Source organism: Calonectris borealis, chromosome 22, assembly GCF_964195595.1.
Source record: "Calonectris borealis chromosome 22, bCalBor7.hap1.2, whole genome shotgun sequence".
NCBI lineage: Eukaryota > Metazoa > Chordata > Aves > Procellariiformes > Procellariidae > Calonectris > Calonectris borealis.
In genome coordinates this window covers 9694433-9717406 of record NC_134333.1, presented here as the reverse complement: position 1 = coordinate 9717406, position 22974 = coordinate 9694433, and the positions used below count along the sequence as shown (strand labels likewise).

The window sequence follows — 22974 nt, the reverse complement described above, 5'->3', positions numbered from 1 at the left end:
ACAAAGGTTTTAAAACGTATTTATAGATATTTATAGATATTTATATATATATACTTTGTTTTCTTTTCTCTTTTAAATGACTCTGCTTCCTCGGCGTGCGGGGTCTGGCCGGGTCCTCCCCGCCGGACGGCCGGGACAGGGGGGTGGCTCGGTGGTCGCGATCCCGTGTGTGCTGGTGCTGGTGGGGCCGGGGCGTCCCCGGGGACGCGGCCGAGGGCCCCCGCGCCCCTGAAATGTGACTCAACCAACGCGCTTCGCCCGGGGTGGGGGGCGGCCGGGGGCTGCGGGGCTCCCCGCGGGGTCCGCTCCGGCGGGGGGTCCCGGGGCTGCGCCGGTGGGGGGCTGCCGAGGAGTCCGCCCCAGGGGGGCTGCAGCCAGGGCCGAGGCGCAGGGTCCCCCCCGCGTGCCGGCGTGCCGGGCTCTGTCCTGGTGCGCGCCGGGCGCGGGTCACGGCGAGTGCGTGGCCGGGCTGCTGCGGTTGGAGCTGGGCGAAAGGCTGGGGCTGCAGCTGCCCGCGCGGGGGCCGCCCGGCTGCCCCCCCAGCGTGTCCATGCCCTCCGAGTTCTCCAGCATCTCCTGGATGAGGGGCGGCATCGACCCCGGGATCTCCATCTTCAGCGTGATCACCCGCTCGGCGCCTGCGGGAAGGGTCGGGGTCAGCGGGGCAGGGCACTGCCCGCACCCCCAAACGGGCACCCGCAAACCAGCAACCCCGGCTCTGCTCCTCCCTGGGTGCCGAGGACAAGGGACGTGGCCATGTCCCCAGCATCCCTTGAGGGTGCGGTGCTGTGGTTATCCCCTCCCTCGTCCCCTCCGGAGGATGCTGTGCCCTGGGAAGGATGAGCGACCCGGACCCCCCGAACGATGCCGAGCCCAAGGGATGCTCCCCCGGGACACGGAGACGCAGAAGGGCGGCCGCCCCCTCCCCAGCGCTCACCCTTGGCGCTGATGCTGCGGAGATCCGTGATCTTCATGAGCATCTTGGGGAACATGTGGGGCTTGTTGGGCCTCCTCTTCCTCACGTAGATCTTCAGCGCCTCCAGCAGCGGCTCCTGCAGCTTGTCCACTTTGTCGGGCTGCTCCAGGTCCTGGCGGTCTGGGGAGGGGGGACAGTGGTTTTGGGGGGTCAGGACACACCCTGTCGTTCCCCCTTGCCCCCGGTGGGCACGGATACAGCCCAGCTCCCTGTACCGGGCCCCCGAGGGGGTCACCGGGGTGGCTGTGCCGCGGCAAAGGGCACCATTTGGGGTCGTCTTGGTCAGCCACTGGGGGAGGACAGCCGGGCAGGCGCCGGGGGTCCGCTGGGGCACTGGACAGGGTGCCCGTCCCTGCACACCCCCCCTGCACACCCCCCCCGGCACCCACCTCCGCAGATGAGGCAGATGGCACTGAGCAGCCCTGTCTCGGCGTCGTCCATCTCCAGCGGCAGCAGCTGGTTGGCGAAGGCGAAGACCAGGTCGGTGAGGGGCCCGAAGCCGGCGTTGTGCATCTGCGTGCGGTTCAGCGTCAGCCCGTCCGAGAAGGTCATGGTGTCCTGCTCCGGCGTGTAGCGCGTGCAGATCCGCAGGATCTGGGGGGGCGAGGACAGGGGGCTCAGCCAGGTCCCCTCCCTGTCCCTGTCCCCGTCCCAGTCCCCGCTCTCACCAGGATGTCGAGGCAGGCGGCTTTGAGGAGGGTGATCTGGTCGGCGATGGTGAGCGTGGTGAAGCCGGGGAGCTGCTTGGCAAACTCCACCGTCTTGATGATGCACTTGGTGGACAGCTCGCTGAACTTGTCCCACAGGTCGATGTCCAGGGAGACCCGCTGCTCCGAGCTGTTGTTCTGCAGCGGGAGGCGGGGGGTGAGGGCACGGGGGGGCTGCTGTGCTCCCCAGCCCCCCGGGACCCCCCGACACTCACCGTAGTGTATTTGCCGAGCTGGCAGAGGGCGGGGAAGGTCTCCTGGTGGGCTTTGCGCACCTTCTCGATGAGCTCCTCCACCTCGGGCGTGATGATGTAGCTCTCCGAGCACTCCGGCTTGGGCACGTCCTTCTTCTTCTTGTTCCGGTCGTTGCGGACGGCTGCGGGGACGGCAGGGTCAGCGTCACCCGGCCCCACTGCCACCCAGGCCCTGCCCGGGGGCGGACTCAGCCCCATCGCGCTCTGTCCCCCCAGGGCAGGATGAGGACCCGCTGCCAGCGACGGGATCAGCCGCGGTGACAAATGGCCAGCGGAGCCGCCAGCCCCACAGAGCTTTTCTTTAAATAAGCCCCCAAGTCATTAGGAGGCAATTAGGGGTGACACCGCACCCGGGGGGGGACACACCACACCCCGGCCAGGGGGACAGTGCTCAGCTCTGCTCTGCAAAGCCGATACAGCAGGGAAAAACACCAGGGAGAGAAAATGGCAGCTGAGCCACCGCGCTCATCACGGGGGCGTGCAGCCGGGGGGGAGCAGCCGGGCGCAGCCCCAGCCCTGCACCCCGCAGGGATCAGCCTCTGTGGCCGGGGGGGGCCAGGACCCCCGTAGGTGCAGGGTGAGCTGCAGCCCCCGGGACGCTGAACACCCCCCGGCGGTGCCCGGCCCCCCCAGCCCCCCCGGGACCACGGGCCCCACCGGCGCAGGCAGATGGGGCAGGACCGCCGGGTGCTCGGGGAGGCAGCTGCGCCCCAGCAGCCATCGCCCCCGGTCACCCACCCCCGGCGATGCCGCACCGCGCGGGGGGTACAGCCGGGCACCATGACAACTGGCACGCAGACTCCAGGAGGCCTCATCAGCGTCATTTATCTCTGACATCATCAATCATGCGTTGCCCAGGCAACGGCCAGGCTGTGACACAAACCCAGGGGGCCCCCCCCATCCTCCCCCAGGGCCTCACTGGGCACATGGTGGGGGCTGCCGGGATGGCCCACTGTGCCCGGACCCCCCGGCTGCACCCAGGCAGGGTGTCCCCAGCACCATCCCAGCCCCGTCCCATCCCTGTCCCTGTCCCGTCCCTGTCCCCATCCCCGTCCCGTCCCCGTCCGCACTCACACTCCTTGGACATGCCGACTTCGAAGCACTTCTGGAGGCGGCAGTACTGGCACCGGTTGCGCGTCACCTTGTTGATGATGCAGTTCTTGTCCCGGTGGCACGTGTACACCATGTTCTTCTGGATGCTGCGGCGGAAGAAGCCCTGGGGACCCCGCATGTCCCGGTCAGTGCCCGGCCTGGGGACCCCGGGGACCTGCGGGGCCGGTGGCCCTGGCACGGGGCGCTGGCAGCTCTCACCTTGCAGCCCTCGCAGGCGCTCACCCCGTAGTGGTACCCCGAGGACTTGTCCTGGCAGACGAAGCAGGGCTTGTAGATGCGGGGCAGGGGCGGGGGCGAGGGCGGGCTGGGCACGATCTCCTCCGAGCTGGTGCTCTGCGTCTCGACGGCTGCAAGGGAAAGGCGGCGGTGCTCAGGGCATGGAGACCCCCGGGTAGGGCTGGCCCCAGGGGGACCCCGCACCCCCCGACAGTGCCAGGGCTGGCCCCCGGGTCCCGTGGTCCCGCCGGCCCCCCCGCACTGGCCACCCCGGCCCTCCCTGGCCACAGGGCTGGGCCGCGCGAGGCCGGCGGGGAGAGGACGCGAGCTGGGAAGATGCAACTTGACATTTCCAGGCCACGGAGACGATGTGGAATTCAGGCAGACAAAAAAAAAAAAAAAGAAAAAAAGAAAAGAAAAAAGCCGGGATCCCAGGAGCCCCCCGCGCGGGCGGCGCTGATGGCGTCTGCGGGGCCGGCACGGTGCAGTCCCGGCCTGGCGCGGGGGGGCCGGTGCCGCACACTCGCTCGCACGTGCAGACACACACGCGTGCATGGCCCAGGGCCGCCCGCTGCGCCCACCACCCCAGAGCTGAAGGCATGGCCCCCCCGGGAGGAGATGGGCACGGTGGCACCCAGCCGGCACCCCACAGGACCCCGGCGAGGGACGTCCCCGAGGGCAGCGCTGCCCTCGTCCCCGCGACGGGCAGCCCCCGGCCACCACGTGCTGCAACGGCCCCGCCAGCACAGGGGACGCAGCCAGTGCCCCCTGCACCCCAAAACCTCATGGGACGTGCCTGTCCCCCTCCTGCACCCCAAAATCCCATGGGACGTGCCTGCTCCCTCCTGCCCCCCAGGACCACCCCTGTCCCCCACTGCCCCCCAGGACCGCCCGGGAGGTACCCGCGCCCCCCAGGACAAGCCCCGTCCCCCGCCCCGGCGCAGCCCCAGCCGCAGGGCGGGGGTGCGGTGCAGCCGGGGTGCCAGCCCCTGGCGTGGGGCGCAGCCAGGCAGGGGTTAAGCGCTCCCCGGCTCCTCCGGGATGTTTGCGAATGTTTTTCTGCAGCGGAGCCAAGCGAACCAGTCAAACAGGATATTAAAGGCCGGGCCCGGCGGGGGAGCCCGGCCCCCCCCCCCCGCCCCGCTGGCCCCTGCGCCCCGAAAAGGGCCCCCGAAAAGGGCCCCGCCGCCCGCTTCGCCCCTGGGGCTGGGGCAGGAAGAGGCCCCACGAGGGGCACCCACCCTGCGCCCACCCCAGGGCCGAGGTCCACCCAGGGTCCCGCCGGGGCGGTGGGCCTCGGGGGGGTGATGGATGAGGGGTGGGGGTCCCCAAGCCGGCTGTGCCACCAGCAGCTCGCCAAAGGTCACGGCGCCAGGGTCAGGGGGACAGCGGGGACAAAGGCACCCCCGATGCTGTCCCCCAGCACAACGGGGACGGGTGAGCGTGCCGGCAAGGAGGCGAGCGTGCAGGGCACAGAGGCGAGCATGAAGGGCGCAGCGGTGAGCGTGCCAGGCGCAGAGGCAAGCGCGCAGGGTAGGAGCGAACACGCGGGGCGCGGAGGCGAGCGTGCAGGGCGGGAGGTGAGCGTGCGGGGCGCGGAGGCGAGCGAGCCGCGCAGCGCTTCCCGGGCGGCACTGAATAAATCACCGCTGCCACTCGAGGGAGCGGAGCCATTAAAGTGACTGAGCGAACGTCGTCTATAATTTATCGCCTCTTTTATATAATTTAAGAACTTCCTCGTGGAGAGCTGCACTCACAAAATGCAGATTTGACAAGATTTTGATGTGCTGGGTGCGGAGGGGGAAGGGGACCCGGCTCCCCCCGCGCCGGCGCACGCCAGTGTCCCCAGGCAGGCACGGCTGCGCCAGCGCCGCAGGAATCCCCTGCCACCGCAGCCACCGGCGAAGGGACCGCGGTGCCACCGGGGAGGGGACAGGGCCGTGGGCACAGCCGCCTGCCTGCTCAGCTCCCCAGGAGCCCCTCGTGGTGGTGTCAGGCCCGGGTGCCCCTTGCGCCCCTGCGGGACAACGGGAGGGCACAGAGCAGCACCCAAAGGTGCTGAGCAGGCAGGATGAGTGCAAACCTCCCCTGCTCCCGCAGGGCTGGGTGCAGGAGGGGCCGGCTGGGGACAGCGGGGACCCAGGCGTCGGGGCTCCCTCCCCTCCCCCAGCCCCGTCTCCTCTGGAACAGGAGGGACCCAGGCGTCCTGCCCCCCCGTTCGGAGGAAGCGGAGCCCAGCTGCAGACCAGATGCTGCGGCTCCGCCAGCATCCCCGGGCGAACGCGCCGCCCCCGCCCGCAGCCCCGCCGGCCGCTTCCTGCCCGCGCCAAGGGACCCGGGGGCGCCCCGACACCCGGCAACCCGCCCCGGCGTGGGAAAGCGCCCACGGGGCCACACCGTGTGCCGGGGCCCGGGGGGAACCCAGGAGTCCGGGCGGCCGCCACCCCCTCCAACAACCCGCCATTGCTCCCGGGGCAGAGCCGGGGACGGGACGCAGGCCTCCGAGCGGGGGGACGAGGAGCCAAGCCCGGCCGGGGGCCGCAGCGGGGCTCCGCTGGCGCTCACCACCGGGCCCAATCCGGCAGGCAGCGCCATGCCAGGCAGGACAGCCCCACGCCCGCGCCGCGGGGCCCGGCGCGCCCGGCAGGAGGGTGGGCGCCGGCCCAGGGCTTTCCTGTGGATGAGGATCCCACGTGCCCCGAATTCCTGCACCTCTGCGGGAGCGAGGTAGGGGGGAAGGAGGGTCCCAGGGCTGCAATGGCGCCGGGAGCCCCAAACCACGGGGTGCCCTGGGCCATGGGGTGCCCGTCCCTGCCTACGTGGCGCTGGGCATGGTGCTCAGCCCGCCAGGCACCGCTGGGCATCCTGCCCAGCAGACCCAGGGGTCCTGCTCCCTGCCAGTGCCAGGGCCTGGGGTCCCCACCACCCCGACTCACCCATCTCCGCACCACCACACCGTGCCGCAGCACTGCGCTGGCTGCGCACCACCGGCCGGCCCGGGGTGACGGAGCACGGCTAACGCGAGGCGACGGCAGGGCCGCCCCGTGCCCAGCGGGGCGGTGCTCGTGCCCAACCCAGCCCCACGTACCCCCCGAGACCCCCACAGAACCCCTGGCAGGATGTGGATCCATACAGGCACGGGATGCTCCTGCAAGCACCGCCGCCACCGTTGGGAACCGCCTCGTGCCTCAGTTTCCCCAGCTGTGGCGTGGCAGCGTCCCCAGGCCCTGCTGCAGCGGCGGGCAGGCTCGCCGCACCCCGAAGAGCGGCTCTTCCCCCTGCGCCAGCGAGGCGGCGTCCCGCCGGGCAGGGCAGCGCCGGCGCCAGGCCAGCAGCCGGCACCTCGGGGCTGACCCTGCCGGGCACAGCCCAGCCACAGCCACAGCTGTCTCTGGGGAAACTGAGGCTCGGCATCTCTGACACCAGCACCACCGAGCCGTGCCGTGGGCTGGCACCCGTGGGCCGGGGAGACACGGCACCTCGGCATGACGTAGGGAGCGGGGCGCCCTGCCAGGGAGTGCCGCCAGCACCCGCCGCCCACACACCCGCCGGGTCACGGTCACCATGACCAGAGCCCGGCGGTGCCCTGGCCTGGGCAGGGGCCCCACGCAGCGCCATGGCCGCGCGTCCACCCAGAGCTGCAGCCCACGGGGAGGGGGCTCTGGCCAGGAGGCCCCTCTCCTGCAGGATTGGGGGTGAGGGGGGCGATGGCCCCCAGGCACCCCGCTCAGGACAGCACAGCCCCAGTGGGATCTGGGGGGGCCCTGTGCTAAGGGGATGGCACTGGAGCCTGGGACACAGGGCCCCTGCCAGGCCCTGCCTGCGCCCTGCCTGATCCGGGGCTCCGAAGGCAGCACCCCCCGCAGAGGCGGAAGGAGCCCCCGCGGCAGCCCCGCGCCGTCCCCAGCTGCAGACAAAGGCCCCTCGCGCCGCGCTCGCGCCCGATGCCAGCGGAAAGGTCGAGCGGCCCCGAGACAATGGGGGGAGCGAGACCGTGGGGGCCGTGGCCGCACAGCGACGGCCACGGGCACCACACCGCACCGGGCATCGCCACGGGAAGGGCGAACCGGCGGCAGGGAGAGGGGCTTGTCGGCCCCCCGGGACAAGGCGGCCCCGCTGGCCCCGCTGGAGGGCCCAGCAGCCCTTATCGGGGTGAAAGTCCTATGGAGCCCGGCAGGACTTTCCCTGGGCCGTTATCGCCGCCCGCGGCCCTCGGGCGCCAGGCCAGGCCGGCCGGCCGCCCGCTGCGGGGGTGCGTGGGACCCCCTCCAGCCCGCCCGGGCCCCTCTCGCCTCCCGCACCACCCTTGCCCTGCACGGTGGGCAGAAAGCACAGCGGGGCCCCGCGCCCCCCGTGCGGTGGCAGCCCCCCGGGCTGGCCGGCAGCACAGGGTGCCCCTGCCTGCTCCCACTGCCTGCTGCCCACCCCGGCACGGAGGTGCCCACGCACCCCCCATCTGCACAGAGCAGGGGGCTGCCCATCCCCAAGGGCGGTGGGGGACCCACGGGGGACATCGGCCTGTGACCCCCCAGGGACACAGGGCAGGATCCCGCCAGCGGGACTGGCCGGGCCCCACATCAGCACCCAGGACACCCCGGCCCAGGGGGCCACGGGGGGGCCCCACGCTGGCGCTCCCCCTCCGGCTCTGTGCTTAATTGGATTTTGTTGGAGCCCTTATCAGGAGGGAGCGAAATTCCCGGCGGCGCCGGCGCTGCCGCGGACCCCCGCTCGCGGGAAGGGGGTGCGAGAGGTGCAGGGGTGCCCCGCCGGGCCCCGACCGCCGCCCCGCCGAGCCCCGGCCCCCGCCCCGCCGGCCCCCGCCCCGGCCCGGCCCGGCCCGGCCGTCCCAGCTCTCGCCGAAATAGGACAAGGGTTGTTTATGGCCGAGCCGGCGGCATCTGCGCAGAGCTCGGCCCGGCGATGGAGCCGGCGGGGAGGGCGCTGGGCCGGGGGCTGAGGCCGGCACCCCTCCCCCGGGATCAGCACCCAGCACCCTGCTCAGCCCCCCCGCCCACGGCCAAGCCCCCAGCACCCATCGCTCTGCACCCATCCCCGCGCCCAGCACCCATCCCTGCGCCCAGCACCGCGCCCAGCACCCGTCGCTCTGCACCCAGCAGCCCGCACCCACCCCCGCAGCCCCCCCCCCGCCCGGATCAGAGCCGGCCTTGAGGCCGCTCTTCCCGCCCGGGCGGGCTCCAGCACCGGCCCGAAGCGGCGGTGAGGGGCTCGGCCGCCCCCGGGGCGCAGGTACCTACAGCGGCCGGAGCTGCTCCAGGGCGGGGGGCGGCGGGGGGCCCCGCGGGGCGCGGGGGGGCCGCGCTCCGGCAGCAGGCAGCCCCGGCCCGGCCCGTAGAAATCCATCCGGAGGAAGGGGCCGGGGGGCAGCCCCGCCACCGCCGCGCCCTCGTACATGGCCCGGGGCCGCGGGGGCGGCTCCCCCGGTCCGGCGGCGGGGGCGGCCCCGGGCGGTCAGCGCCCCCCCCCGCGGCAGCCGGGCCCCCGGGGCGCCCCGCGCCGCGCTGCCATGGCCCCGCCGCGGCTCAGCCGGGGAGCGGGGCCCCGCCGCTCCGCTCCGCGCCCGGGCAGGCGGCGGCGGCGGCGGCGGGAGGCGGAGGAGGAGGGGGGAAGGGGGAGGGGAGGAAGGCGCAGCCCCGCCGGCTCTGCGGCTCCGGCAGCCCCGGTCCCTCCCGACACCAGCCGCCTCCCCACAGCCTTAACCCGCTCCGCGCCGCGGGGCCGCCCCGTCCTCCCCCGCCGCCGCCGCCGCCGCCTCCCCTCCCCGGCACCGGCCACGGCCGCGCGGTCCCCGCGGGGGGACACGGACGCGCGGGGCCAGCGCCACGCGGGAGCAGGCCGGGGGGGCGCACGGCGGGGCCGGGGGCTGCCCGGGGCCGCGGCTCATTTGCCTAATGGAATGCGGGTGAACTGCGGGTGAACCCGGCTGGGAAGGGCTCACCTCGCCCTGACCCCCGGCCGCCCCCCGGGGGTGCGGGTGTCACCGCGGGGGGGTGCGTGCACGCGTGTGTGCATGTATGTGCATGCGTGTTCCCGCTGCATGACGGGGTACATGCATGTCTGTGTTCCCACTGCGGAGGGGCCCACGTGTGCTCCTGGTGCATCACTGCGTGGGGGGTGCATGTGTGCGTGCACATACGTGTGTGTGCATTCCTTCTGCACATGTGTACATGCGTGTGACACCGTGTCCCCACCAACCACAGGAGCAGCTGAGCGTGTGCACACGTCTGTGCATGTGCATGTCCCCACTGTGTCTGTGTGCACGCACCCCCACTGCACACGTGTGTTTGTGTGTGTCCCGCGTGGGGCAGAGCACCACATGCACCCCCCCTCCCCTGCGCACAGGTCCCCGCGGCAGGTGACACCCCAAGCCCCTCCCGGGCTGCCCAAGCGGTCACGGCCCACACAGCCCGGCATCACCCCACGGGGCACGGCACCGCCGCCCGCACCCAAACAGGGACGGACCCACACCAAGGACGGCGGCCACAGGCTGGGCTGGCAGGACGGGCCCCGGCGGTGCCACTTCCCTGACACGCCGGTAACCTCCCCACCACGCGGTCTCACCCACCCACCCACCCTGGCTTCCTGCAGCGCAGCACCGCCGCCGCCGCCACCCCACGGGGCCCAGCCCTGGTGCGCTCCGTGGTGGGCACGCGGCCTTCTACCCACACAGGGGTGTCCTTACAGGGAGAGCCCAGGATGCTGCAGGGCGCGTACGAACCTCCGGCTGGGTCCTGCCGTGGGCAAGGAGCAGGAGGAACACACGCGTGTGCACGGCCAGACACTGATGCGGGTGCTGCTGCACACACCAGCCCTGCACGGCCACACGCAGCAAGCAGGGAGCATGCATGAGCAGCTGTGCGTGTGCATGCGTGTGCATGCACACATGGCAATATGCACACACACACGGCAGGGTGTACATCCCCCCCAGTGCTGAGGGCACCCTCCCACTGGCACAGCCACACTCTGCGCGCCCACGCACCCCAGCCCTGCACACACCGGCAGGCCCCCCCCACCCCGGCCCTGAAGTGAGCAGCCAGGGCCACCCTGCTTTTATTGCAACCTGCCCCCCCAAGAAAGGGGGGGAAAGGGGAGGAAAACAAAAAACAATACGAAAAAGGCCGGGAGATGTGTGTGCATGTGTGTGTGTCCGTGTGCATATGTGTGCGTGCGTGTGTGCGCAGAGCAGATCAGCAGCGCCTGTTTAAATAATAATAGAAAGTCAAAGGCTTTGCTTAGCCAGCAGGTTTCTGAACAAAAGCCCAGCGCTCCTCCAACTTCCTGCAGCGAACATGACAAATGTCTGCTTTGACTCATTTACCAGCGCTGGAAAGAATGTGGCTGCGACGGAGGGGACGCGGGCCGGTGGCACCGCACGGCTCAGCCACAGCACAGCCGTGCCATGCACGCACGCCGGCGGCCGCCCCGCCGGGCAGCGCTTCCCGTCCCGCGCTGGCGGCAGCAGGAAGAAACAGAGATTAAAAAAAACCCCAAAGGCTTAACGCAGAAGCCAAGAGGAACTGGGCGAGGGGAGCGCCCCGCACGCAGCCCTGCGGCGCGAGGGGGACGGGGACGCCCCTGCCATGCGCCCCGTCCCACCGCCCCGCCAGCAGCCTGGAGACACCAGAATAGAGGCCCCCTCAGCAGCACCCCCCCGGCCCCGCTTCCTCCTGGCTCCACTTATGGGGGCGGCTGATGCTCCGGGGAACACAAGATGCCCCCATGAGCATGATGGAGACCTGGCCACAAAGCCCATGGGGACACCACGGGGGACCCCACGGGGGACCCTGCTGTGCCCAGAGTGGGCAGCTTCAGGAGCGCAGGGTCACAGCCCCAGCAGACAACGGGACGTGGGCAGGGACGCCCAGGACCCCCACGCAAACCCACCCAGCCCAGCCCGGGGTACGGGGTGCCTGGCCCCGGCCCCCTCCCCCCATCCCAGCACCTCGGGGCCCCGCAGCCCCCCTCCCGCCCGCCCACTTCAAAAGACCCCATTTATCCCCTTCAGCAGCTTTTGAGCGCAGCGAATTCCCGGCCGGCGCAGGCGGCTCCCCCCGGCCCCCGTGACAGTGATAGAAAACCTCCGCCGTAATGGGCTTTCCCAGGCGCGGGGGCCCAGCGCCCAGCCCGGCCTCATCAATCTTCCCCGGGCGGGATGGGGGGGCCAGGGGGTCCCCAACACCGCACCCCGCAGGGGCTCCCCGGGCGCTGCCCCGAGCGGGGCCCCCCCAGCCCCGCCACCCCCCGCCTGCAGCCCCCGGCCTGCAGGGAGCACGTTTTGCTCATTAATTTTTAAAAATTAATTAATTACGGGGCGCTGCGGGGGAGCGGCTGCGGCGCGGAGGAAACTGGAGCCAGCGGGTAGGGTGACAGGCCGGGCCCGGCCGCGGGGCCCCCCATCCCGGCAGCCGAGAGCGGGGCCGGGGGGGCCCCGCTGCAGGGGGAGGGGGCCGCGCCGGGGTCCCATTTCCCACAGCCTGGGAACCAGGGCGGAGGGAGGGTCTGGTGGGGGCGGCAGCCCAGGGAGCCCCTTGCGGGGCCGCGGGCAGGAATCCCTCACGGCCCCCCGAGACCCTCCATGGGCCAGCACCGGGCGAGGGGAGGGGACCCCAGGGGACAGCCAGGCCCTGCAGCGGGAGGCCCGGGGGACGGGGACGAGGGCACAGGCACAGCCCTGGCACCCCCACCCACACAGACACGCGTGCACACACCCGGCACGGGGACACGAGTGGCTCCGCACCGCGTGTGGCGTGCGCACGGGATCGTGCAGGAACGGGCACACGCACGGTGGGCTGGGCGCTGAGCACACCCGCACCCCCCCCAGTCGCTCAGCCCCCCCCGCGGCCCCAGCTCTGCGCACACGGGCGTGCACGCACACGCGCAGGCACAGCCGGCAGCGCACGCGCACACACGCAGCCAGCTCCACGCACACACGGATGTGCACACCCCCTCGCACGGGGTGCGCGCACACACCCCCCTGCAGCGTGCACACACGGGCACGCACATGCACGCCCACCGCGCGAGAGCACACGTGCCCACACGCAGCTCTGAGCATGGAGAGGCCCCACCCCAGGTGCCCCCTGCCGCCATCGCCTGCCCGCCCTGGGGTGCCCTGCGTCGGGCAGGGGCTCCTGTCCCCACCCCGCAGGGGAAGCCGCAGCACTTGTGCTGGGGGGGCCGTGCCGGGGGGGCCGTGCCGGGGGTCCCCAGGGCCATGCCTGGCACCCCCGCTCACTTCCCCTTTGCCCGGCGCTCTCGACCCACGGCACGAAGGGCCCCGGCACGCGGGTCTGGCCCCAGGCGGGACGGTGGCTCCCAGGGCACCCAGGGACACCCGCCTCGGGCTGGGGGGTGCAACGGGCCCCCCCCGCACCCGTGGCGAGTGGGGCAGCCCCCAGCGCCGCGCACGGGATACGGCCGATCCCATTTCCCCACACCGGGGGCAAAGCACGCGGCACCCCGGGGGGCCGGATCCGGCACTGGCAGCTCCCCTGCAGCCCCAACGCCACCGGATCCCCATCCCAACACCCCCGGCCCCGGTGGGGTGCCTGGCCGAACCGGGGGGGGCATCTGCACCCCCAGGAGGGCCCAGCCAGATCGGCCCTGGGTTCGCACAGCTGCAGCACATCTGGCGAGGGCGGGCCGGCGGCGGGGCCGGCGGCGGGGCCGGACGCACATGAGGAGGGGGTGGCTGCGCTGGGCCCCTCGGCGGCCCCCCAGCCCCGGGTCCCCCCCAGCCGGGACACGGACCCCAGCGTTTCCCTGCCACCAGGAGGGAGCGCGGGGGCATCCTACCCGGGCACACACCAAATACTGCAGGACCTACACAAACATTGCACCCACCAGGCTGTACAGCTGCTATGGGGGGGCAGACACGGTGCCCCCGCCCCCTGCATTCCCCCGGGCACCCCAACAGGGAAGGCCAAGGGGAAACTGAGGCACAGTCCACCCGGCCGCCATCAGCCCCACGGCACCCTCCAGCCGTGCCCGGCCGCCTGCCTGTGGCCCCCATCCCCAATGTCAGGGAAGGGGGGGCCGGACAGGAGCCCCCCCCCAGCCCGTTCCCACAACGCCGTACGGGAACGGCCCCAGAGCCAGCGCGGGGGAGGGGCCCCACCCGCCGCCACCCAGTCGCTGAACTGGTCCCACTGGGTCCCACCGCCGCCGGGGCGGCTCCGGCGGGGGACAGCGCCCGGGGCCGGCCCTGCCCGGGCCTGCACCATCCCCCGGGGCCAGGGACGGGCTGGGGGGGCCCCCGCCACACCCCGACCACAGGGGCCTCCCCGACGGCGGGCGCCGCAGGGCACCCATGCCAGCACGGCACGGGAAGGGGCAAGGGCGCCCGCCCCAGCGGTGCTGGGGATAGGAAGGGGTCTGGCAGCCGCCCCATGGCACTCAGCGAGGGTCTGGGGAAACTGAGGCACGCCATGAGCCCAGGGCTGGGGTGACGGTGCGGGGAGGACCCCGGCCGGGAGCCCACCTCCCATGGCTCCCAGCTGCCGGCGCGGCGGGGTGGTGATTACCGGGGCCGTGATGGACGACCCTGTCAGGGGGAAATTGAATCAGGAGCAGACGCGATGATTGCCTTCATCGCCTCCCCCGCGGGCGGCCCCCGCGCCGCCGGCAAACAAAGAGCCGCCGCGGGGACGCAGCGCGGCACCGGCCTCCCCGGCCCCCCGCCACCGCCGAGCCCCCCAGCCCGGCCGCGGTGGGTGCCGGTGACCGTGACAGCCAACGGCCCCTAACCAGGGCCAGCTGGGCCGTTAACAGCCGGGGTATAAACACAGCCATTAACGAAGGCGGCCACACAGCAGCAATTAACTCGCACACACCCCGCCGGGTGCCACTGTCCGCTCCGTGCCTCAGTTTCCCCAGCGGCAGCGCTAACGGGGACACATGGGGGGAAGTGCCCAGCGCTCACCTCCCACCAGGCAAGGAACTGGTGCCCCCCGAAACACAGCTCCCCACGGGCGGGTGATGCCGTGGCTGGGAGCAGGGACATCCCCTCCCCGGTGCCACCGCCCCAGGGCAGGTTACGGACCGGTGCCGGAGCAGCAGCCTGGGGTCAGCACCCACATCCCACGCTGGGGACAGACCCCGGCACAGAGGGGTCCCCGCACCGGGGGTCCCACCACCACCCCCCCGCGGGGCCACGGTACTCACTGGCAGGCGAGGGGGTGCTGTATCCGCTGACGGGCAGCTGGTGCTGGATGCCAGCCAGGGTGCTGGGCGGCGAGAGCCCCCCCAGCATGTGGGGGAAGAAGAAGGCGTAGGGGGGCACGGGGTAGCCGTTGAGGTGCCCCCCTCCGGGCGTGGGGCAGGAGCTGCTGTTGCTGGCCATGGCGGGGGTCTCCGGCGCGGGGGGGCTCTCAGGTGCGGGGCGCAGGGGCCGAGCAGAGCATGGGGCCCGCGGGCGACCCGCTGCCCGGCGGCTGTCCTCGCTGGCGGCGCTGGCTCCTGCGACGCTGCGGGGGGAGCAGAGAGGGGGGTTAGCAGAGGGGCTGGGACGCCCGGCCCCCACCCCAATGTGGCACCCACCAGCCCCAGTTTCCCCAGACCCCCCCAGGGGCCGCGTCCCCTCCCGGCCCCAGGAGGGCGCAGCCGGCCGGGCCCAGCGCTCCCCGTGAGATTAACGACAATCCCCCAGATTAACGACACCGCGACCAGCGGGGCCCGGCAGGCGCAGGTCGCTAATCCCAGCTTAGCGGGCGAGGGGGCAGGGGACGGGGGGACAGTGTGGGGACACTGCAGCCCCACAGGGCACCCCCTCGGGCCAGAGGCCACACGATGCCCCCAAATCTGCTCCCCCAGGCCTGGCCCGGGAGCAGGGGCGCACGGGGGGAACCAGGGGGGCAGCACCCCTTGCACCAGCCTGGGGGCCTGCGAGGCAGCCGCGGGGGGGACGGGCACACCGGGGTCCCCTGAGGACAGCGGCTCCACTCCAGCCCAGCTCTGCTGTCACGGCCACGCGCCCCCGCCGGCTCTGCTCCCCCCACGCCTGCACCGAGCATGAGGGGGCTCAGCCACCCGGCCCCGGGGCCGGAGTGGGCTCATCCCCCTGGGACCAGCACCCGGGGACTCAGCCTGGCCGCCCGCCCCAGGGCTGGGCTCTGTCCTTCGGGGCGCAGCCCCCGCCCCGTGCCATGTGCCGGGCCCTGCGCCGGGCCGTGCCGGCAGCTTCCACGCCAGCCTGGCGGGGCACAGACCCCACGGCCCAGGCCAGGCCGGGGGGCGGCGGTGGGAAGGGGGGCACGGGGCTTTCACAATCCCGGGCTGGCTGTTTATTTAAGCGCTGGCGCGGGGCCCGGCGGGGGCTGTTTATTTGCCGAGAGTGCTGGCTCCCGGCCCCGCGGAGGCGGAAAAGGATCCAGAGGAACAAGGCTGGGCCGCCCGGCGAGGCGCTGGGGAGGGGCCGGGACGGGCACGGCCCTGCCCGCCCCCCCAGCACCCAGCTGGGTGCACCCACTGGAGGCAGGACCCCCATCCTCCCAGCTCACATCAGCACCCACAGCCCCAGTGCTGCCCCCTCACCCGTGGGGACCCGGCGGAGCACCCCTGGGGAGACCCACGGTTCAGCTGCCCCCGGGGTGGGCACTCAGGGGTGGCTGGGGTGGGGGTCACGTCCCCCCCCGGCACAGGGCACCCCGCCGGGCGCTGCAGCGCGCGCTGGATTCCCACGGGCACCGCCACGGCATGCTGCCGGACACGGGGTCAGCATCCGCCCGGGCACAGGGGCCACGGCTCAGCCCCAGGGAGGGGACGGCCCTCGCATGGGGTCCCCACATGGCGCCGCAGGGACCCCAGCCCCCCGGTGTGGGGGGCTGCCCGTGGACCCCCCCAGCCAGGCCGTGGCCCCTGAGCCGTGCCGGCCGGGGGGAGCAGGGGGGAGGGAGGCGCGGGAAGAACTGTTTATGTTTGCCGGTGCCAAGTGCTCGCCGGGCACCGCGCCAGCCGCGCCGGGGCCCAATTACTCAACCCGCTCCTGCCCCCCCCGCAGTCCGCCGGCCTGGGACCGAGCGAGGCCAGCACCGTTGGCCCGGCCACCGTGCACCCCGGACCCAGCGGGTGGCTGCCGGCCCCCCGGCCCCTTCCCAACACCCCCACAGGACCAGCAGCGGCCAAGAGGGTCTGGGGAGCCCAGCCAGCCCCACTCCCGTGGGTCCCCGTGGAGCTGCAGCCCAAAGGAGCCCCCACGGGCCCTTGTGTCGGCGCAGACCCCAGCACACGGCTGCTCCCCGACTGGGGGGTCCTGGGCGTCCCAACTGGGGGTCTTGAGCATCCTGGCCAGGCCCTGCTCCCGGAGTGCCCCAGGCCAGCGGCGCAGGGCTGGGGGCCGTGCAGCCCCTCGGCGGGGGCCTGCGCTCGCCCTCCCCGGCGCCTTTTCCTCCAGTCCCCCCAGCAGGAGCTGGATGGGGCCCGAAGCTTCCTGGAATCCAGCGCCTCGTTCCAGCCCCGCGGAAAACACGGCCGCGGGGCCCGGGCCAAATCCCAGCCACGAGGAACCTCCCGCCCAGGCCGGGGGCGGCCCCCGGGAGCGGACGGACGCACGGACGCGCAGACCGGAGCTGTTCCCAGGGCCAGCGGCAGCGCGGCTAGGGGGACCGTGGCTGCCCAAGCCACCCGTGACCCCGAACCAGGGCACGAAACCCACCCCACACACCCAGATAGGCCGGGCAGCGCTGGCACACCCCCCCCAGAGACCCCTTCTGAAAACGCAGCCCCCAGCTGCGACCCCAGGCTGGATTCACTGCCCGCACCCGGGCAGGGCCGCATCCTGCTCCCCTGTGCCTGGCACGGCCAACACTAACCACAGAGCGACAGGGATTGCACCGGGACGGCGGCACCATGACACCCACCTCCCCAGCGGCCGCCCCCAGCCCTGCCCGCCGAGGGGGCCAGGCAGCACCCCCATCCCACCCTATGGGCACCCCCGTGCAGGCAGCACCCCCAGCCCTGGTGCCCATGTCACACCACCAAACCCAGCCGTGCTTCCTGCCGGGGCACACGGCGGTGGCAGTGCCAGCGCCCGGATGTGACACGCCGGTGAGCGGGGGCACCGCCCTGTCTCCCCCCCCGGCACCGCGGGGGCAAGCGGGGCCAGGGCAGTGCTGGGGTGCCTGGCGGGGCGGCGGGCAGCGACCGAGCCCTTCCTGTCATGCCTGCGGGCACCGCGCTCCCGGCCGCAGCTTCCCCTCGCCGCTCTCGATTCCCGGGCGACCAGGTTTCAGTTCAACCCTGGCCCTGCTGCCACAGCCCCTTGCCACTCCAGACCTTGTCACCCCAGTCCCCTGCCACCCCGGTCCCCTGCCCTGCTGCCACCCCAGAGCCCACCGCCCCAGCCCCTCTGCTCCCCAAATCTGGCAGGGGTGGCCGCTGCCTGCGTCCCCCATCCAGGGAGGGGACCAGGACAGGTCACAGGGACACCCCGGTGCCAGACCGCCCCGCGGCGCCTGGGCAGAGGAGGGGGTGCCATGCCCCCAGCGCGGGGGGAGCAGGGTGGCCCCGCTCCGCTGGCAGCCTCCCGGGCAGGGCAGGAAGCGCCCGCGGAGCCGCTGTGCGGTCGCAGCCTGCGGTTTCCTCGCTGCTGTCAGCGCCCGGCCCGGGGCGGCCTCACACGCGAGGTCGAGGGCCCGGCCACCCCCCACCGCTGCCGGCCCCCCCGGCTCCCCCCGGGCCGGCCAGTGCCATGCAGGGGGTGTGAGGTGCCCCCCGGCAGGGCTGGCGAGCGAGACCCCCTCCCTGTATCCCCAAAGCATCTCGGCCGTGAGTCACCGTCACGTTTCTCACGTTCCCGGGCAGGCGTGAATCATGCCCCAGCCCGGCGGCAGGGCCGGAGCCGGCGGCACACGCTCGGCACAGGCAGCATGCGCCGGAGCCGGGGCTGCCAGCAGCCCCCACTGGAGGGGATCTGGGAGCGCTGGGGCCGGTGTGGACCCCAGGACTCACACGCTGCTCCCAAGGGCCAGCGTGCACCCAGGGGCTCGCTCAGCCCCACCGCGGGTCCCCGGGCAGCGCCGGTGCCCCTATGCCCTGGCACCCTGCGGGCCAGCAGCAACCCACACCCGGCCGCCCCAGCTTCCACCAGCACGGATAAGGGCCAGGGACCCCGCGCTGGCCAGTGGGGTCGGTGTCTGTACTGGCCCCCCAACAGACACTCCAGGGAGCAGCCGCCGGCCCCACGGCGTGGGTCCTCGCCCCGGCACCCCCACGTCCCGCTGCCGGGTGGGAGCCACAAACTGAAATTCCACCTGTCGCGGCCGGGCCGGCTCCGGTTACGCGGGGAACGCGCCGCTCCGGTTACACCTCCCGCACCCGCCGCCAGACGCGCCATTCTTCTGCCGGAACAGGTGCCCCGGCCCCCGCCACGGCCCCCAGGACGGGCACGGCTGTGCCACGCCAGCACCAGCACCAGCACTGCCCCGGCCCAGCTGCCCCGTGGGTGCCAGCTCGCCAGATCCTGGAAGGAGCGAGCCAGCCCAGCCCAGCCCCAAAGGCCCCGCGGTGCCCAGGCCAGCCCTACCCACCAGCCCCTGGCACCGTGGAACGGCCCCGCACCACCCTGGGGACCCCCACCCACACCCCGGCGCCGCCTGCCCACGGAAGGGGCACCCCTGGGCCCAGCCTGGCCCCCACCCCGCGGTGCAGCCCCGACCCTCGGTGTGAGCCCAGGGAACTGCAGGTCCCGCAGCCCTGCTCGCTGCCGGGGGGGTTGCGGTCCCGAGGTGCCCCATCCCGGTTCCCCACGGGCTCCCGGGAAGCGGCGGGATTGCGCCACGGCAGCCGCTCGCAGCAGCGCTCGGTTGTTTTTAGCCCTGGATGCGGCACGCAGCCGGCGCCCTGGGAACGGCGTGCCGGGAACAGCGAGGCCCCAGACAGCCCTTTCTGGCTCGGCGACAGCCGGCAGACAAGTGCAGCTGGCTGCGCCGCCGGCCCGCGGCACGGGGCCGCTCGGGACACGGCGCCCGGGGCTGGCGTGGGTGGACCCCGCGGGCAGGCGGCCACACGACACCCCTGGACACCGGCATTTGGTGCCACCATGCCCCTGGCCCGGGCAGGCTTCCAGGGGCCGGGATCAGGCCAGGCCGAGCTGGGACCTGGCGTACCTGGGGGGGCCAAACCGCCCTGGGCTGCAGGCACCGCAACCCACCACGCCGGGACGGGCCAGCTGCAGAAGGGCGTGCAGATGTGTGGCAGTGCCATGTCCCCTGTCATGGCCTGGCGGCCACAGCTCAGCCAGGGACGGTGGAGGCCGAGGCGGGCACACGCGGCCCCTCGCCGGGCCCTGCCACGAGCCACCCCCCGCTAAGCCGCTTCCAGCCGCAGGGAGATTAACCCATTTTCCGTAATCAGCACATGTGTCACCGCAGATATGATCGCAGCCCCCCCGCGCCTGCCGGTACCGCAGCCCTTCCCCCCAGCCCCGGGGCTGGCACTGCCACAGGGGACCCTGCAGCACGGGGCGCCTGTGGGTGCTGGGGGTACCTGGGCACGCGCTGCGAGGGTCCCACCGCTCCGCCAGCCAAGGGCCCCCCGAAGCACCACAGCAGTACCCCAAAAAGGGCCAGGGGACCCCAGAGCCCAGCCACGCCCCAGGCTGGCAGCGCTGGCATCGGCGCAGGCCCTTGCTGAGGCGGGTGGCCCAGGGCACGCTCTGCCCGCGGCCGTCGCAGCCGAGCGTGGCACGTCGACACGCCAGAGCCTCCTGGTTATAAATAGAGCCGGAGCCGCGGAGCTGGTGAATCCCAGCGCCGCAGGGCAGGCGGCGGCACAGGCCCTCCCCAGGCTCGGCAGCCGCGACGCTGCTCCCGGCACAAGGACTGAGCGCCGGGGACACGGCGGGTGTGCAAGGACAGCCGGGCAAAGACGGGCATCCCGGCTGGGACGCGGCACCTGCGGGCACCAGGCAGTGTGGGATGGGGCACGGGGCCCTGCCCTCCTCCCCACTGTCCCGGTGCCCGCTGGTGGTGGCCGTGTCACCTGGGGGGGCCACGAGCGCAGCAGTGGATGAAGGGGCCGGGCACCCACCGGCATCCCTGGTGCGAGCACCCGCGGGGCCACGCATTTCCCGCACCGCAGCAAGGTCACCCCCAAGGGCAGGGCGCGGGGCCCACGGGTGACATATGGCGCGGGAGCGGCGGCCGCGGGGCCGCTAAGCCACCGAGCCGTCACCCGCTAATCCCGGCACGGAGGCCAGCAGTCGGGGCGCCGCATCCAGAGCCGCCGTCCGGCGCCTGCCCGGCACCCCTGAGCGGGACTGCTGTCCCTGCGGCGGGGACCGGCGTGGGCGCCGTGGGGAAGCACCCGTGTCCCCCCCAGCACCCGCCGGGCTGTGGGACGGCCCCCGCCGCCCAACGAGGTCAAAGGTCAGAGGCACAGATTTGGGGGACACCCCGGCTCCGCCGGGCAGGGCGCTCTGCCCCGGCCCCCCCCCCGGCCTGAGGCGCTACTGCCCGGCCTCGGGGGGCTCCCCCCACCCACGGTGCCGCGGCCCGGGGAGCACCCGAAGGGGCAGCCCCCCCCCCCGCCCCCGGCCGCCGCTGCCAGGAGCCCGCGGGGGCTCCACCGCCCCCGGGCCGGCCCCGGGCAGCTGCTGCGGCGGGGGAGGCGGCGGCCGGCGCCCCCCGCCCGGCCCCCCCGGCCCCGCCGCCGCGCCAGCGCCCTGTCAGCCGCGGAGAGCGATGGCTTCCTCCGCCCGCCGGCCAGGAAACGGCGCAGACGCCGCTCCCGCCCCCCGGACCCCGGCCCCGGCCCCCGCCGCCCCCCGCGCTCCCGGCCCCGCTCACCCGCCGGGCCCCGCCGTCCGCGCCCCGGCCCCCCCGCACCCCGAAAAGGGGAAGCGGCCCCGGCCTCCCCTGCCCGCCCCCGCCGGGGAAGGAGGGGGGGGACGTGGCTGCGCGCACCGGAGGCCCGGGGGGGGGCCCGGCTCTCCCGGGGGGGCACCCCCAGCACCGCGCTACTGGCGGTGCCCCGGCCCCCCCCGGGCGGTGGAGGACCGCAGCCCCCCGCGCCGGGGGTACCCCGAGCCCTCACTGGGGTGGGGGGGCATCGCTGCCGCTCGGGAGCGCCCAGACAGCCGGTCCCGGGAGAGGGGACCCCAGCCCCGGTAACCGGGGGGGCCCGGCACCGCCAAGCCCGGGGCCAAAGCCACGCTCCGGAACGGGGGCGGGGGGCAACGCTCCCCCCCCTCCAGGGCTCATGGCAGCTTCGGCCAGGCGGGGGCCCTCGCCTCCCCGCGGGGACCCCACCACCGAGACGGAGCGAAGGGGATCCCCAGGATCCCCCCTTACCGGAGGGGGATCCCAGCACCGCCTCCCGAGGGGGTCCCCCACCGCCCCGGGACCCCCAAGACACCCCTCCCGGGGCAGCACCTCCAGCAGCCCCTCCCGGGGCGGGGACACCCCACCACCCCGACCCACCGCGGGGGCAGAGCGGGGGGGTGTTCCCCGGTGGGACGGCACCCACCACCCTCGCCCGGTCCTTGCAGCTCCCCCCCCCCCCCCCCGGCGATCGCGGCGACCCCTCCCACCGGCACCGGGTCCCACCGCAGCGGCTCCCAACCCCAGCACCGGGAAGGCGGGTACCGGGATCGCGACAATAAGCCTCCCACCCCACCACGGGTGGGCACGGGGCCCACTCGTTACCTGATCACGGAAGCTTCACACCGAAATCCTTAAAACCGGGAAGCTCCCGGTGGTGGTTGCATGGCGGCACGGGAACGACCCGGCCTGGGGAAGGTGTGGGGGGGGTGGGGGTTGGGGAAGAGGACCGAGGGGGGTTGTTTAACGAGCGGCGGCCGCGGCCATTGCGAGTCATGTGCTCGCGGGGAAACTTTACCCGGGGCTGGGCCGGGCCGGGCGGGGCGGCGGCGGCGGCGGCGGCGGCGGAGGGCGGGGGGGGAGCGAGGGAGGACGCTCCGCCCCTCCCGCCGGCCCCGCCCTCGCCACGCCCCGCCCGCCAATGGGGTGCCGCCGGAGGCGGAGCCCCATTGGCGGGCGGGGCGTGGCGAGGGCGGGGCCGGCGCTACATTGTAACTCTTTGAAGTCTCCAGAAGGCGGAAGGGGAGAAAGTGGGTGCGCGCGCCGCACGAAGCGGAGGAGGTGGGGGGGGTTCTTAAAGGGGCCGCGCAACCGCAGCCTCGTTGCCGTCTGCCTGTCCCCAGCCGGGCCGCTGACCCCGGGGACGGGGACACGGACACAGGCTTCTGTCAACCGCGCTGCTGCACCCGCCAGCGCAGTCCGGTGCCGGGCTGGGGGGCAGTAGCTGCCCTGGGAAGACACATGTGTGAGGAGTCTGGGCGGCCTCAGCACACACCCGTGGGGGTCCCACTGCCCCCCGTGCTGCCCAGACCCCTGGGCACCCATCAGACCCACGCCAGGAGGGCTGGGTGCCCACCAGGCCGCTCTGAGCAGCGCTCCCGTGCCTCAGTTTCCCCTGTATGCTCAGCAGAGCGAGGGGGGACACCCCGGGCCAGGCGCAGGCAGCGAGGCCTGGGCACCCACGGCCTGGCGCGGCCACCAGCCCCCTCCCCAGCACGCCGGGGCTGCCGGCCGCGGCGAGGCCCAGCCGCCGGCATGTGCTCAGCCCAGAGGAATGTGCCAAATCACTCCCAGATGTGTGCGGCGGCCAGCCCACCGCCCCCTCCGCCGCCCACCGGGGTGGCCGCCGGGCACCGGAGACCCCGCACTGCCCTGCC

The 22974-nt window shown here is 73.7% G+C and overlaps 1 protein-coding gene across 2 annotated transcripts; it reads right to left on the bottom strand.

Annotated features, from left to right (window-relative positions):
- Window positions 1-311: 311 nt before the first annotated feature.
- RARA (retinoic acid receptor alpha) lies at window positions 312-22146 on the bottom strand. 2 transcript variants are annotated; one of them, XM_075171615.1, is made up of 9 exons: window positions 21923-22146; window positions 14445-14746; window positions 3249-3397; window positions 3012-3153; window positions 1899-2059; window positions 1645-1821; window positions 1366-1570; window positions 938-1096; window positions 312-638 (listed from the first exon to the last, which is right to left on the bottom strand). In XM_075171615.1, the coding sequence occupies exons 2-9, from the start codon at window positions 14620-14622 to the stop codon at window positions 448-450; spliced, it is 1362 nt and encodes a 453-aa protein (XP_075027716.1). In that variant the 5' UTR covers window positions 14623-14746; window positions 21923-22146; the 3' UTR covers window positions 312-447. The 2 variants fall into 2 exon arrangements, with proteins under 2 accessions (XP_075027716.1, XP_075027717.1); XM_075171616.1 differs by lacking the exons at window positions 14445-14746; window positions 21923-22146 and adding an exon at window positions 8522-8700.
- Between the last annotated feature and the right edge of the window lie 828 nt (window positions 22147-22974).